The sequence below is a fragment of the Arachis ipaensis genome, chromosome B2, assembly GCF_059453495.1.
Source record: "Arachis ipaensis isolate K30076 ecotype BB chromosome B2, ASM5945349v1, whole genome shotgun sequence".
Classification (NCBI taxonomy): Eukaryota; Viridiplantae; Streptophyta; class Magnoliopsida; order Fabales; family Fabaceae; genus Arachis; species Arachis ipaensis.
Genome location: NC_142437.1, coordinates 105,555,098 through 105,572,058, shown reverse-complemented (window position 1 = coordinate 105,572,058; position 16,961 = coordinate 105,555,098). Strand labels below are relative to the sequence as shown.

At 32.4% G+C, this 16,961-nt stretch overlaps 2 protein-coding genes and 1 long non-coding RNA gene across 9 annotated transcripts; 1 reads left to right on the top strand and 2 right to left on the bottom strand.

The window, feature by feature from the left end:
• Positions 1–1,019: 1,019 nt before the first annotated feature.
• Positions 1,020–4,217, top strand: LOC107625659 (uncharacterized). 4 transcript variants are annotated; one of them, XR_015904822.1, is made up of 6 exons: positions 1,023–1,413; positions 2,550–2,696; positions 2,791–2,885; positions 3,001–3,112; positions 3,300–3,760; positions 3,882–4,217. It is a non-coding gene; the product is annotated as an uncharacterized LOC107625659 (long non-coding RNA). The 4 variants fall into 4 exon arrangements; XR_015904820.1 differs by having other exon boundaries at positions 1,021–1,413; positions 3,001–3,760; XR_015904823.1 differs by having other exon boundaries at positions 1,020–1,413; positions 2,879–3,760.
• Positions 4,218–4,853: 636 nt separating this feature from the next.
• LOC107625658 (dynamin-related protein 12A-like) lies at positions 4,854–7,058 on the bottom strand. 4 transcript variants are annotated; one of them, XM_021116126.2, is made up of 5 exons: positions 6,175–7,058; positions 5,842–5,914; positions 5,464–5,565; positions 5,297–5,347; positions 4,854–5,182 (listed from the first exon to the last, which is right to left on the bottom strand). In XM_021116126.2, exons 2-5 carry the CDS (start codon positions 5,873–5,875, stop codon positions 5,118–5,120), a joined length of 252 nt encoding a protein of 83 aa, XP_020971785.1. In that variant the 5' UTR covers positions 5,876–5,914; positions 6,175–7,058; the 3' UTR covers positions 4,854–5,117. The 4 variants fall into 4 exon arrangements, 3 of the variants coding, with proteins under 3 accessions (XP_020971785.1, XP_088359864.1, XP_020971784.1); XM_088503738.1 differs by lacking the exon at positions 5,842–5,914 and having other exon boundaries at positions 6,175–6,288; positions 6,698–7,058; XR_015904847.1 differs by having other exon boundaries at positions 4,854–5,192; positions 5,464–5,914.
• Positions 7,059–7,745: 687 nt separating this feature from the next.
• LOC107627576 (uncharacterized) lies at positions 7,746–8,417 on the bottom strand. The gene has a single exon (XM_088506055.1). The coding sequence runs from the start codon at positions 8,415–8,417 to the stop codon at positions 7,746–7,748; it is 672 nt and encodes a 223-aa protein (XP_088362181.1).
• Positions 8,418–16,961: the final 8,544 nt, after the last annotated feature.

Here is a 16,961-nt window from a genome sequence, read left to right as displayed (position 1 = left end):
AATTAATGCAATAATTTTTAATTCATAATATTTATTTACGAACGACTAATACAATATTAAGTAACTACAAAAAAATTATTTATTATTAATAATTAAAATTAATTAACTTATTTAATTTCACACGTACATAACACAACAATATTAGCACTACTATATTCTACTGATAATTAAACTATTACGCTATTAGCAGTAATAATTATTATTATTACAATAAACGGATGCATAACAATTAATATTAGTTATTCTATTTATCATACATCCAAATTTTTTAATAACCGTATTATTATTAACAATATTATTATTGCAATTATTCTATTAATAATAATAATTAATTTATTATTATAATGTAACATATTTAAACAATATTAATACCCAATAATCTCTAATATTATTTTAATTAAACTCAAATATCTAAAAATTATTACTCCACTAATTTCTAACATTATCACTATAATAAACTATTACTAATCTCTAACATTATAATTATTATTTTAACTAAAATAAAAATTTTCAAAATAAAAACTTACATAATTAAGATGATCAAGATAATTAGCAATGTAGAACTCCGGATGATTGACATCTTTTATTCTTCTTTTTCTAGGCATAATTTTTGTGTGGTCCAATTTTTTTTAGCTGAAACCTTCAACAATGGAGTGAACTACCGTGGCTGGGGGTGGGGTTTATGGGAGAGGAGAAATGGAACAAAGTGAAAGAGAAAGTGAAACTGGCTTAAGGGAGCTTCGTATGGTTGGAAGTGTTTCATCTTTGCTGGGCCAACTTGCATGCGCGACACGTGGCTGGGGGCGCAAATCAGACGGTCCGATTTGTGTACCTGCCCAGCCAGTAATCGGATCGTTCGATTACTGTTCTCCAAAACGGACCGTCCGATTTCTTCGATCTAGGCCGTCACACTCCGGTTAAGCACCATGCACCTCCATAACGTTGTTATACACCATTCCTCCTCCAATATTAAAAATAAAAAAGTGATTTAAAAATCAAAAGTTTGAAACAAAAATATATATGAAAAAAAAAAAAAAAAACTGTATTGATCTTGTTTAGGGTTCTGAGCAAAGAAGAACAAAAAGGAGGTGTTTTCGTTAGGTCGTCTCCTCTCCGCTCTTCTTTCTCCGAAGCTCTCTTCGTCTCGTATTTGGCCAAGAAAAAAATGAAGCTCTGTTCGAATCGCCTCCCCTCCATGACCCCTGTCGATTTTATGTTCCTCCATGACCTCCCCGTGTACGCCCTCAACAACCCTGGGAGGAGTTCTTGCTGGTTGCCGGAGCCTCCACCAGCAAGAACCTCGACCTCTTCTGCTTCAACGAAGACGACGCCCAAGCCCTGCTGCGCTAGGTTTTCACGGTCGACCCTCGCCTGCGTGACGGCTCCAAAGTTGTTCCCGTTGCGCTCAACAAGGTTCCCTAAGTTGCTTCTCTCTTCTCTTTCTCTCTCTCTCTCTTAGTAATTTGATTCACCTTATCGTGTTTTACTGATCCACTTTATTGAATTGCTTGGTAATGACTTTTATTGCTTTTTTGAATTCACGTGACATTTGGCAATGTCCAAGTATGGTTATGATTATATGGACGCTTATGTATTTGTATTCATGGATATCAGAGATGATTGAATCTATTCTTGATTATTGTTTCTGGTCATAATATTTGAGCTATATCTAGAATGGCTATATATGTGTATGTGGATGAGCTTCATCATAAATGAATTTGGGTAATGTTTCCTCTATTGCCTTTGCTACAAGAAATGCTACTATCCCATTGGTCATATTTTACTCAAGCTCTATGTTTCAGTTGATGTTATAATTTGTTGTGTACCATAGGCTAGTTATTTTATTTGGTTGATCAAATTTAGGCTTGATGTTTGTGTTGAGTTTTATGATTCTGAAGCTCATACTTCACATTCAGTTGGTTTATTGTGTAGTAAATAGAACCTTTTTCTATTTATGGATTAGTGTAGTCTGTATGTTATTTCTACTTATCCGCCTATAATCACAGACATAAATGCAAGAAAACCTTTAGTTTTATGTACAATGTGGCATTTATTTGCATGTGGTTGTTAAGGACTTTATCCCCTACATCTAATCAGGATAGAGAAGTATGTTGTTGATAGATTTTTAGTTCTATTTGAGGTTCTAAGATCTGTTAAACTTTGATTGTATCTTCTAATACTATTCATAAGTTACAGAAAAAAGATTTAATGGTTATAGGCTACTCCCAATAGGGTTGTAACTCTACCAGGTTGAGTATATTTTTAATGATAAACACATGTTCACTTTTAACTCACTGAGTCAGTACGGTGGTTTCATTTTTAGACAAGTTTCGCGGTCTCCTTATAGCAAGCATTCTCAGCGTAGGCATTCTCCCTACTTTCTCTTGATAATTCCACGTTTGTTGCCATATTAGTTTTTATATGAAAACACTAAAATTTTCAATGTCCTTTGTATTAGACAACCATAGAAGCAAATTAAATGGAAATTTTTAATAATTAAGAAGAAGCTAAGAAATCACAAGTTTTCATTTTGGCCAAAATATGTGCAGGAGTGTGTGGATAGCTTCTTGAAAAGCATATGTATGTAGAATTGGGCGACTGACTAGAGGTCAAAGAATGATTCATTCTCAAAATTTGGATTAGTAGAGCAAATAAATACCACTGCTGATAAGTGACTATTAGTGGTACTCATTAAGGTATATAGGCCTCTCAATGGTTGAAAAAGCTTTCTTCTATCTGATTTGAAATCTATGCATGATCCATTATGATCTTTTTTTTTTTCATTTGAAGCATTAATTTTGAAGATGATTTTAGTGCTCAAACTGTTCTTCACATCGAATCCTTTGGACATGCCCTTCATGCTTTCATAAATGGAAAGCTTGCAGGTAAATTGCATCAGTGACTGATTTTACGGCTTGAACCTGATCACGTGAAGACAATTCAATCGTTTCTTCAAGGCTTTCCTTCTTTCAAATAATATTAGTGAAAGTATATTTTCAGGAAATGGAAAAGGAAACAGTGGCAATGCTAAAAGTCAATGTGGATATCCCCATCACACTTGTAGCTGGGAAGAATACAGTTTGATCTCTTGAGTTTAACTGTGGGTCTTCAAGTAATTCCTCTTTCTCTTCTTTTTTGAATATATATACTATATACTATATAAGCATCTTTAATAGAGGAAATTTTGTTTCTTTGAAGCATTGGCCTTGTTATCTTTTCTCCTTATGTGATTTAGAAACTAGAAGTCATAATATTTCCATGCTATACATATAAGCTTATATGATTCTTATACAAATCAGAACTATAGATTTTTCTTTGACACATGGGGTGCTGGGATCCCTGGGCCAGTGACATTGAAAGGATTGAAGAATGGAACTACTATTGACCTCTCCTCCCAACAATGGTCATATCAAGTTACATTCCGTTTGCTTTTATCTGTCACTGTTGATTCTTGGTTGTATCTAGCTAGCTAGATACATTGTTAGAAGGATACACAATATATATCTTTGTGAATGCAGATTGGTCTTCAAGGTGAAGACTTGGTCTATCTAGTCGAAGTGTTGGACAGTGGAACCCACAATCAAACTTACCCTCAGAATCAGGAAGAAGATGAGGGCCAGTTTTGTCACTAGAGTGTCCTAATACTAAGCAGATCATCTCTTCTATTAAATTTGCCAATTTTGGCACGCCGAGTGGGACTTGTGGGAACTTCAACCATGGTAGCTGCAGCAGCAACAAGGCTCTATCCATTGTTAAGAAGGTGATACACACACAACTTTAAATAACATTTTCTTAGGTACCTTTGTTAGTTATTTTTCATTTTACTTTGTATCGTATCGTACGCCGAATCAACTCATAGTTTTCTTTGATTATATACACAGGCCTGCATTGGATCAAGCATCTGTAAAATTAAAGTATCAATTGATACATTTGGAGATCCATGGAGAAGAGTAACTAAAAGTCTTGCTGTTGAAGCTTCTTGTACATAGACATTGTTGCTTCATGAAGTACTTACCCTTCTTCATAGCTTGGACATGAAGGATCTAAGATTCTCTTAGTTGAAAGTTCATGATTACTACTGGATGATTAGCGAAATGTAAAAATGGTGAATGAAATATTCTAATAGTATATTGAATGTAATTCCATTAGTTCATACCTTATCTTAAAGTTTATATTATTATTATTATATTATATTTATAAATAGCATCGGTTATGTCTTATCTTTTATTTTTCATGAAGTAAAAATCATGCATGCAAAGACATTTTAACGCTCTATACAAATGTGACAAAAGTGCAATGCCATAGAATAAATCATAGCAAGCATTTAAAAGCTTGTTTTATATATGTGCTAATTAAAAATTCAAAGATAAGATAACAAGAAAAGCTGAGATTTTCACTCTTGAAGTCAATTTTGTCATTTTCTTCAACTTTTTATATTTGTATGCATCTTTTTCTTTATGTTTATTTATATACCAATAGGCTAAGCATATAGCAGTAGTCCATTATTGTTGGGATTGGTGTGTTCTGTTCTTTCAGTTACTGGAAACAACACTAAAAATAAAAGTATAAGTGTAAAGAAGGTTGATCGGTCCATATGTCTGTGCTGAATGAAACTATGGGTACAAATTATTGGATCTTTTAACTAATTTCCATAATCTTTTATAAGCTAAGCAAGTTTGATGCATAATTTGGTTTTGCTTGTGACAGGTTTCTCTATTTGGCTGCATTTTATTCTAGGGATTAAGTTTTGAACCGATAATGAACCATTTAAGATTAGTCCTTTTAAACAATTTTAACTTTGTTCTCTAGATTGAGAATCTGAAAGCATGCAATATAAAAGTACGAAAAGAACCTTTTGTCCATTATAAAATTCACAATATATAAAATTTTCAAGGCACCTTAGTATTCAAAACAAGAAGAAAAATGGATATTTATGGACAGATTACAAATTAAAAAGCATATTGCATACACCCTAAAGAAATTCAAAATTATCCAGCATAGTTCAATCATGCAGATTTGAATGTAATAAGCAAATTCTACATTCCCTCAGCAGTGCTTTCACAAACTATCAGCACCATGACATATCTCCTCTTTCCTTTAAAATCATCTAGCATAATTCAATTGCCAAAGCAGGAAGGAGTGCTTGGTAGAATGTCTTGCACAATGCTATCTGGTTGACCCTCTGTAATAACCTGATCAAAATTTAGTGATTACTATAAACGTTTCTTTTTTTCATAATATATGCTAGAAATCTGGTCTTAATGTTTATAAGAAAAATTCAAGTCTTAGAACACACCAACGACGACTTTTGTAAGTCCAGGAAGATCAACCAGTGTTAGATTAACAACTGTCAAAATCACCAAATTAAATGGATGAAACAAATTTTTCAAACTTGAAAATAATTGAAGGACGCATGATAATGTTGCTGCTGAAACTAAATATGTTCTATAAATCTTGTCTCACCATGAGGGGAGTAGATACTAAGATGGATAGGAACAGAAGAAATGCCCTTGGAGCGACCAGTTTCTCTGTCAGTCTCATCAGAGATCTCTTGCCAAATAGTAACTAAAGAAAAGGAAAATTAGTATCCACTAAAGAGTTTACTCTTGAATGAATATGGGAAACTAAACTTCTAAACTTGTAGGACTGTACAGGTTAACAATAGAGTTTGAGAATTCTTGGTTGTTATTATTATTATTAGAACAGGTTATCACTTAGTTATTACAAAATAATCGTAAGCAACATTTATCAGATTAAGTACAATACATACACGACGGGAAAATGAGAAAGAAAAAAGACTGACTATTAAAAAGGAACAAATAGTTCGTATTGCAGAATTACCAAACTCAGTAAACTTCTTCATTGGAAAATGCATAAACTCTGCATACTCCCTCCCTTCATCAATCTTATGGAACTGAAAAGTGGTCACTAGATAAGCTAGTTCTCCAATTACAATAACAATATACAAAAGACAAAAGTATTAAGAAAACCACTACAGATCATTAAACATTATTGAGATAAATACATGTCACTATGACATGGTGAAATCAATCCAGCATACCATTCAGTACCAAAAAGCTGAATTAGTACTTTTCCTAACTTATTTATTGTTTGCTATGCCTAAAGTAAAAGAAAGAAAGAAATAATGAACCAAAAGGCAAAGCAACATGCTACCTCCTTTGAACAAAGACATTGACATTTCTGTCGTCGCTGCCATCTCTTCGCAATGAAATTTCACTTGCCACATGCAATAAGGAGAAAACAGCAGCCGGGATGAATTAAAGCAACCTGTTTCTTAATTTATCATAAATTTTGATGAACTGAAACATAGAGCTTGAGTGAAATATGACCAATGGGATAGTAGCATTTCTTGTAGCAAAGACAATAGAGGAAACATTAACCAAATTCATTCATGATGAAGCTCATCCACATACACATACATAGCCATTCTAGATAGCTCAAATATTATAACCAGAAACAATAATCAAGAATAGGTTCAATCATCTCTGATATCCATGAATACAAGTACATAAGCGTCCATATAATCATAACCATACTTGGATATTGCCAAATGTCACGTCAATTCAAAAAAGCAATAAAAGTCATTACCAAGCAATTCAATAAAGTGGATCAATAAAACACCATAAGGTGAATCAAATTACTGAGAGAGAGAGAAGAGAGGAGCAACTTAGGGAACCTTGTTGAGTGCAACGGGAACAACTTTGGAGCTGTCACGCAGGCGAGGGTGGACCGTGAAAACCTGGCACAGCAGGGCTTGGGTGTCGTCTTCGTTGAAGCAGAAGATGCCGAGGTTCTTGCTGGTGGAGGCTCCGGCAACTAGCAAGAACTCCTCCCACGGGTTGCTGAGGGCGTACACGAGGAGGTCGTGGAGGAACATAAAATCGACAGGGAGTTGTGGAGGGGAGGCGATTCGAACAGAGCTTCATTTTCTTCTTGGCCAAAGATGAGATGAACAGTGCTTGAGAGAGAAGACCAGAGTGGAAACGAGACGAAGAGAGCTTCGGAGAAAGAAGAGCAGAGAGGAGACGGACTAAGGGTCCGTTTGGAAAACTCTAGAAGTAGCTTTTTTTTTATTTTTGACTTATGAAAAGTAGCAGTATTAATGTCGGGTGCAATTTTTAAAATAAAATTGTAACTTTCTAAGAAGCTATTTTGAAGCTTATAGAGAAGTTAAAAAAATGACTTCTCTCATAATACTTTTACTTTTCATTACATTTCTTTAAAATAAGCACTTTTAGAGTTAAAAATCCAAACACAAAATAACTTATTTATAAGTTATTTTTAACAGAGTCATTTATTGTTTAAGTTATTTTATCAAAAAGAGCTTAATTAAGTTAGTTACCCAAATTGGGAATAAGACCATCTCTAATAAGGAACTCATTCCAATTTCTGTTTATGGTCCACCTGTCATAAAAAGTAACTCCACATCAGCTTTTGCGTCATAAACAGTAAATAGGAACTCAAAGCATCTCTCTATTCTCCATTAGGAGGAACTAACTTTAGTCCCTGTTGTGGTCCCACTTAATTAATTAATTAAAATACTTGAAATTAATGTAATTAATTTTTTTCAATAATGTAATTTAAATTTATAAATTTAAAAATAATCCACTATTAAAAGATATTAATATTAAATAAATTCATATATAACAATAATATACAATATATAATTCGGGGATACACTAATTTGTAAAATTACTTAATACAAAGAAAAACATAGTTAAGCTTTATAGTTGACGACAAACATTATGAAATTGCCATATGTGTTCAATCAAGTCTTCTTTCAATTGTCTATGCTGCTGCCTATTTCGAAGTTGGGCATTTTTTTGGAGAAATTGATGGTATGGTGCAAAATCTTCTTCCCCCAGTTGAGGTTGTGATAAGCCATTTTCGACATCATCATACTCTAAGCCTTGAGCAAAATTTCTTGCATAAGTGTCTCTTTCATCTTCAACAATCATATTATGCAATATAATACAAGCTCTTATTATGTTGGCAAGCTTCTTCTTTTCCCAAAAATGAGCTGAACCACGTATAATTGCAAAGCGTGCTTGCAACACACCGAATGCTCGCTCTACATCTTTTCTTTGCCCTTCTTGGTATTGTGCAAATAACTTGCGTTTCTCCCCTTGTGGCTTTGAGATTGATTTGACAAATGTAGCCCATTCAGGATAAATACCATCTGCTAAATAGTATCCCATAGTATAATTATTACCATTAATAGTATAATTTACCTCTGGAGCACGGTCATTTAGAATATCATCGAATACTGGAGAACGATCTAACACGTTGATATCGTTATTTGAACCAGAAACTCCAAAGAACGCATGCCATATCCAAAAGTCTGAAGATGCTAAAACCTCAAGTACTATAGTTGCAACCCCACGATAACCACTCATGTACATACCTTTTCACACCTTTGGACAATTTTTCCATTGCCAATGCATGCAGTCAATGCTACCCAACATGCCAGGGAAGCCACGACCCTCCGCCATTTGTAGTAGGCGTTGTACGTCATTTGGATTGGGTTTTCGCAAGTATTCATCCTCGAACACCGAAATGACACATTTAACAAATTTTTCCAAGCATTCAATTGTAGTGCTCTCGCCTATGCGCACATAATCATCAACATCGCCATATGCTAACATCTGTATCGCAGCAGTACATTCTGGAGTGGCGACAAGCCTATTCTTCCAGTTGCATCAACCCTCTTTTGAAAATACGGATAGACGTTTGAGAGAGCGTCTACTATCCGAAGGAACACATGTCTTCTCATTCGAAATCTCCGTCGAAAAATGTCAGCATTATACACCGGTTCATCTGCAAAGTAATCTTGAAAAAGGCGATCATGTCCTGCTTCTCGATCTCTGTTGATCCATCTACGAGTAATTGGGATAAAGCTTCTATCGATATCTTCTTTTTCTGAATCTTCGAGTAAACACTCATCCATCCAATTATCTATGAGTGTGTTATCTTGCCGTCTTCTTTTACCTTACAAAGTCTCATTAAACATATCATCAAAATTTCTAGCCATATCTAGAAATGTAATTTTTAGATCTCTTTCGAGGTGAGAAACAAGAGTTGAAGTGGAGTTGCGGAGTCATTGATAGTTGATATTTATAAGTGTGTCTGCAATAAGTACATTAACGGATAGTTAACGGCTAGTTTTGCAACGGTCACTTTCATGAACAATAAGGGCATAATAATATTGACTAATTTAAAAACTTACATCATAAATAAATAAAACAAACTACATCACATGCCAGTAATACGCAATAAAAATAAGAACATAATACATAACTCTACGAATACAAGGAACCATTAAGTAAATCACTTGGCGATTATTTTCTCACATGCAATATCATGAAGAGCTCGTCGTTTTTCACTCATTGTAGACGTGTCAGCATTAAGTATTTGCATATCCATCTCCCTTTCCCTTTCCTTGGCCATACTTTCCATTTTCCTTTCTTTTGCTTTTATCTCCATTTCTTTAATATACCTCTGAGTTTGTAATTCTTGTTCTTTCATTGCCGCTTGAGCTTGTAATTCTTGTTCTTTCATTGCCACTTGAATTTGTAACTCCTTCTCTTTGATTGCCATAATCTTTGCTCTATGTTCCTTCTCCTCTTCTCTTTCTTTTTCCCTATCCATTAGTTCCTTTTCTCTAACATTCTTAATATCTTCCATGAGAGATAATTTATTAACAACTAATGATTTCTTTTCGCTAAAATCTTCACACATTTGTGCTTTTTTCTTACCTTTTCGCTTGCTCTTCTTTGATCCTTGTGGGCGAACGGGAGAGTCCACACCGAGTTCGTCAGCCAATGGTATTTCTGGGTTTGATGAGGATGAGTATGCTCCAGTTGCACTAACCTTGGTTCTCTTTGAGCCGCTACTTTGTGTAGGTAGTTGGCTTCTCCATTTTTGCTCCAACCTAAGCATGTTCCAATGCCTCTCAAAAGTGAATTTTTTTACCATAATTTGTGAAATAAATTTTATAGGCCAACTCCTTTATATCATCAGCGTTCGAACCACTCCTTATGTTTCGACTAGCTTGATCGTAGCAACAAGCAAATTGTGCAACAACCTTATTGATCTTATACCATCGTTTCTTACATGCAACTACCCCCCTTGTCATGTCGGAGCAAAATTCTACACAGTAGCTATGAATTCGACTCCAAAATATTTCCCCCTTTTGATCGGTACCAACTATAGGGTCAGTTGAAACATTTAACCACGCACTGATCAACATCTCATCCTCTTTCCAATGCCAGTGTTGAATATTATCTTGCCTCCGATCTTCAATATCATCATCATTGAGGTCGATAGCATCTAATCCACAAGGGTTGGCAAAATTTGAATATTGCGAATTTAGACTAGATTGTATAGGAGTATGAGAGGATGTGTTAGAAGAGCCACCAACACTAGATGTGTTATGTCTTGATGCACTGAATTGAGTTGGAAACAGCAAAGAAGTTGGAGTAACATTTCCAATAGAGGGGTTAAATATGGATGAAAATGGAAAATGTGGTGTTTGTGAATTTTGATTTTGCGGTTAGAATATAGGAAATTGATTATTATAAGGAGCTTGAAAATTGAAATTAGAAAGATTTTGTGGATTTGGATTTTAAAATGTATTCGGTAGTGTGAAATTTTGATTTGGGACTTGAGAGTTTGAGGTTTGAGATTGTTGGGTATTTGGAATTTGAGAAAAGTTTTGTAAGTAATTGAAGAAAGAGTTGAGTTGGTTTGGATCCATTTTTTCGAACAAAAAATAATATTAGCAAAACTTTGATTTCGTAAACTTGGAAGAAGATGAAGAAGAGTAGTAGAAAGTGTGAGAATAGAAGTGTATCTAAGTGGTATATATAGAGTAACAAAATATCAATTTATTAATAATAACGGTAACATAGTAACAGCTAGTTTCCAATGGCTAATTCTGCAACGGCTACCTAAATATAATAATATAAATCATTAATTAAATAAAAATTTAATTATTTAATTAATTAATTATTATAATTATTAATAAATTAAATATGATTTAATTATTTAATATAATTACTTATATATAATTATATAAAATAATTAAATCATATTTAATTTATTAATAATTATAATAATTAATTATATATGTAAAGTATACTATACATCAGCTCAATACATATGTATATAAAGTATTAATTTTATTAATAAAATATCATTTCTTTGAAAAAAAGGGAGTTCCTCTGAGCAGGACTTCTATTGCTTTGAACGTTGTGAAGGAACTCACTTTTGATTTGCTTCAATGGTAGGTCCTCACCTTTTACTGACACACAGTAAATGAGGCTCAAAATTCTTCTACCGTTGGAGTTGCTCTAACAGAAACACCTCCCTTTTGTTCTTCTTTGTCCAGAACCCTAAACAAGATCAATACCATTTTTTTTCATATATGTTTTTGTTTCAAACTTTTGATTTTTAAATTGTTTTAGATTTAAAAATGTAAAATTAAAGTTGATTTAGTTTTGACTAAATTAAAAAGATTAGAGTAGTTGTCCAATGTAAGAAAAAGGGTATTTAAGTTTTTTTATAAAATTAAATAAAAATATTTTTATTTTTTATTAAAGTACAAGGGTAGTTTAGTAAAAATATTGATATGATATATATTTATTAAAAGAAAAATTATTTATTGATGTAGAAAATATATTCACATGTCGTGTTTTAATTTGTCCACATTTTTATCGTATCGATACGTATGAATTTATGATAGTACCAAAAAAACACCAAAAATATATTATTTACCAGTTTAAACACAAAGGCAAAAATATACCGTTTTATGTATTTAGTTTTGTTTTCGTACCCATTAAGTACTAAAATGGATTAGTTTGTTTCCCGCAAAAACATGGCCAAAAAAGCTGCCGCTTTTGCAAAGAAGGATTCCGAAAACATGGCAGAAAAAATAGCACTTTCGCACAACATATCTACAAAAATGTGGGTAAAAATTTCAAATTCATTTTTGGATTTGAAGTCTGCGAAAACGAAATAGAAAGTTCAAATTCGATTTTTATGCAGTGCCTGTAAAAATGAAAGTAGTAACACGTTTCTGCTTAAATAAAAAAGAAAGCCTTAGATTAGTGCTTCAAAGTACGCAAATTAATTTTATTATGGAGAGTGAGTTTGTGTAGGACGTGGAAATGGAGAGAAGGGGAGTTTTACCGGCCTGTGGTGTCAGCAAGACACTAATCGGACCGTGCGACTGGTACAAGAGAACTCGGACCGTACGAGTTCCTCCTCCAAAAGCGGACCGTCCAAGTTGTCTACCCCAAACCACGTGTTGTTGGCGTGGTGCTCCCCACAGACGGTGCCCCGTTAACACTACCAACCCCCTCCATTGCATGCGTACCCAGGAACTTCACTTTTCCTTCCTTCCCCACCCAGCATCCAGCCCTTCATCTTCTTCCTCCCTCAACGCTTTCTGCTTCATCTATTTGAGGCAAAAAAAAAAAAAAAAAAAAAACTAAAATGTCAAAGAAAGCAAAACCTAGAAATGTTGATCGTCCGGAACTTCACATTGTAAAATATCTCAACTATTCTGATTATGTAAGTTTATTTGTTAAATTCTTTTTATATTTCAAAATTATATTTATTATTTTTAGAAATTTAATTATATTTATGGTTGTTAGGAGTTGAACTGAAGAAGATATGTGACTTAATGTATAATTTTATTGATAGAAATTTAGAAATAAATGTTTAAATAAGGTGTAAATGTAGTTGGTTCCTGTTTAGAATTGTTTGTAATATAATAGATTATTAAAAAAAATAAGTTTTTAGAATTTTTTGGAATAATATTAGAAGTTATAATTAAGTAGTTATGGTTAATTGTAGAAATTTAGGAATATATGTTTAAAGAATAGTTAGAAATATATATGTTTAAATGTAGTTAATTGTTGTTTAGACTTTTTTGTAATATAATAGATTAGAAATAAAAAAAATAGTTGTTTAGATTTTTTGTAATAATATTAGACTTTCTACTGATTATGCTAACTCTGATAAGCCAACCACACCCTGACTCGTACTGTGTACACTTCGCATAAAATGTCAATGGCTCCGACTCATACACACACGGTAGTCTACACTTCTTCGGAGGGTATACTCCTTCATCGCCTTAATAACAACTTTCCTAGAACTGAATTTCATCCCACGGAAAATTCATCATCTGCGACAATAGAAACTTCTACCAGGACGGCAGCCATACCATAAGTATTTAATACACGATTGTTTAATGACCAAAATTAAAAGTAAATCAGTACTCACAACATCAATAATGATATAAATAAGTTTTACATTACGTTGTTATCTCAATCTCAATAAAATAAAAACATAAACACATTAATACATACTGTTAATTAATACAAATTAACAAAACAACTAAAAATAAATACTAATTTCCTAAATAACTTCATAAATACTATAATAAACACTCATTAATAAACCCTGATTAACTAAATAACTAAAAATAAATACTAATCGCCTAAATAACTAAAAATAAATACTATAACAACTACTCATTAATAAACCCTAATTAACTAAATAACTAAAAATATATACTAATTGCCTAAATAACTTCATAAATACTATAATAAATACTCATTAATAAACCCTAATTAACTAAATAACTAAATAAATACAAATTAACTAAATAACTAAAAATAAATACCAATCGCCTAAATAACTTCATAAATACTATAATAAATACTCATTAATAAATCCTAATTAACTAAATAACTAAATAAATACTGGTTCCTAAATACTAAATAACTCAAAATATTTTTACCTTAAACTTGACTAAATAAACTCTTTTACAAATGCTAATTGAGTACCTGCACTCATATAATCTGGAAACTCCGGAGCATGCATGGCTTCCAAATCCAAAACTCGCATAAAAGATGGCTCCTCAAATGGTACTTCGTTCGCGAGTGTATTTGCCACGTCTGTCACATTCAGAGCCACAGTGCCGTCACCTTGATCTTCATTTTCGTTTGGACTAACAACTTCGTAATTGCTTTCGAACTCTTCCTCACTGTCACTATTGTAGTCTTTCCGTAAAATATTTCGGTCGGCCTCAGATTGTTCGAATTCAATGTACAACTCGATGAACGAGATTTGAGCACGACTTTCAATATACATTGAAAACATCTCTTGCATGCTCACTTCGTCCGTTATATATTCAATATTTGGTCTGAAATTGAATAAATCCACCAAATACTGGTACGGAATATCTGTACAAAATACATGATATTTTTCTTGACATCCCCAAATCTATCTTCTCACAATCACACCTTTAAGCTCTTCAAATGAAATTGTGAAGGGAATAACATCTAACGGATCTTTACAAACAAATTTTACTCCTTCCGACGTCTGCAACAAAATCTGACCAAAATAATACACTTTCAAAAGAACTCTATCTTCCATTTCTCTCACTCACTTAAACAAAAACTGAAATTTCACTATCAACTTTCTTTTTTCCAACACAACCAGATCGACACTTGACCATGAGAAAGAAGAAGAGAAGTCGAAGAAGATGAAGAAGATTGGATCTGGTCGGCTGATTACGATTTACACACCTTCGCATGTATATATATACACACACAACTCGGACCAAGCGAGTTGTTTACCCTAATTCAAAAAAAAACATATAATAATGAAAACGGACCATCCGATTTCATTTTACGAAAATAAAAAAATTTATACTCATGCACAACTCGTACCCAGCGAGTTGTTGAACCTATTTCAAAAAAATTTCTAATCAAAACATACTCTCCGACTTCATTTACATAAAATAAAAAAAAATTATACATGCACAAATCGCAGGGTCCGATAAGCTTTATGTGAATTTCAGATCTTTCCTCCCTCCAAAACGGACCCTCCGATTTGCTAACAAAAATTTAAAAACAATGAAATCGGATGGTCCGACTTCTTAATACCAAATCTGAGAAAAAGCTGCCCCACATAATGGTATAGTACCTCTATGATCTATAACCCGGCACAACACATTCACATCTTCCATAACCAAAAAAATCAGCCCTTCAAAGTACGGTGATATTATATGTGTTAGAAAATTATTTTAATTTTTTTAGTTTGTTTGTGGGCGATACATATATTAATTATAATCACAAATGATGTCATTTTAAATTAAATGACTTATATAATAGTGGTTTCATTTATTGTTATAAATGGTAAATTGAATAAGTCATTATTACTTTTGATTTGGAATTAAATGAGAATAAAATCGGATATTATCTTTTGGACTTTGGATATTATTTTATTCGGGCTTTAGGATTTAATGGGTGCCATGCTCAAATATAAATAGTGCCTTCAGAGTTTCGGTCCCCAATATACCAAAACCGCCTTTGTTGTTCTTTCTCCATCAAAAGAGTTGTAATTCAGCCGCCTAGAATATAGAAAGCTTTGGTTGAGAAAGATCGAAAGAACCACAAGATCCAAATCTTTCCATCAATTTTTAATTTTTTATGAGTAAAAATATACTTTCGCATTATAATATATTTTTAGTGATTCAATATGGATAATATAAGTTAATAAAATTATTTATTCCAACAGCTATCTATATTTTAATCATCAAAATATTCAGTTTTATTTTCTTTGGGTCAATATATATATGCGTTCCATATTACATTATAATATTGCATATATAGAAATATACATGTATATGTATTAGATGTTGCGATTGTGTGCGATAGTTTATATGTCTTAAGTATTGTTTCACATATATAAATATGTGGCCGTTTGGGTTACTTTTGTATATATATATATATATATTTTACATTATTTGATTATACATTGAGACATGTATATATTTTACATGAAACGGTCTTCCTTTTATTAGTTTGGTAGAAATTTTTTGAACCTTTTTTTTTATAATAAGTAATAAATTGATTTTTTTTTTAAATATTAATAAAGTATTGCTAATCTTTGATCGTCTTGGATCTGTTTTTTGTGTACCATTAATCGGAATAAAATTGATTAATAATTTTTTTTGGGATATAAAGATTATTGTGTATATGTCACTTATGCAAATATTAATCTACCCAAAAAAAAATTTATATTTGGCCAAGTTGTGTGTATATATTAATAATATTTAAGTAATAAAAAATATTATTTAATTGTTACATAAGGAAATTAGTAACAATTTAGATTATTATACCCACTTATTATTTAGAGTAAAGTATCGTTTTTGTCCCCAACGTTTGGGGTAAATCCTATTTGTGTCCCTAACGTTTAAATCGTCCTATTTGTATCCTTAACGTTTATAAAAGTGATTCAATGTTATCATACTATCAATTATATTAACAAATCAGATTATATTTTTCATTTATTATCACTTGGATGTATTCATTCTCAATTAGGTCTGACTTGGATGTGTTCGATTTTAATATTATACCCACTATTTGTGTTTGGATTCAATTATGTCCCTAGAAAAGTGAATTATGTAAATGTTGTAGAAATTAGTTTCAACATTTGATGAGTTATTTTTCGGAGTAGATCATCGATTCTATCCCAGACATTTGTATTCTAACTTCAAGAAGAGATTTTTAGAACTCAAACTAAAGCGCTCATGATGTGTAATTAACGGCAGGATAACATTGAATCACTTTTATAAACGTTAGGGATACAAATAGGATTTACCCCAAACGTTGGGGACAAAAACGATACTTTACTCTATTATTAAATTATTACATAAGGAATCTGAACTCTTATGAACCATATGTGATTCATGTGCTGAGAATTCTTTGGTCTCTGTTTTCCTGGATAAATACAATCCTGACCCTATAACCCCCTCTGGCTAATAACTTTTTCTTTTGTTTCAGTATTGCAAAAACAGATCAACCAGATTTTGATAATGTCTTTTTATTGAATCAATTATTTTGTAGGGCCTTTTGTCCCCTGAA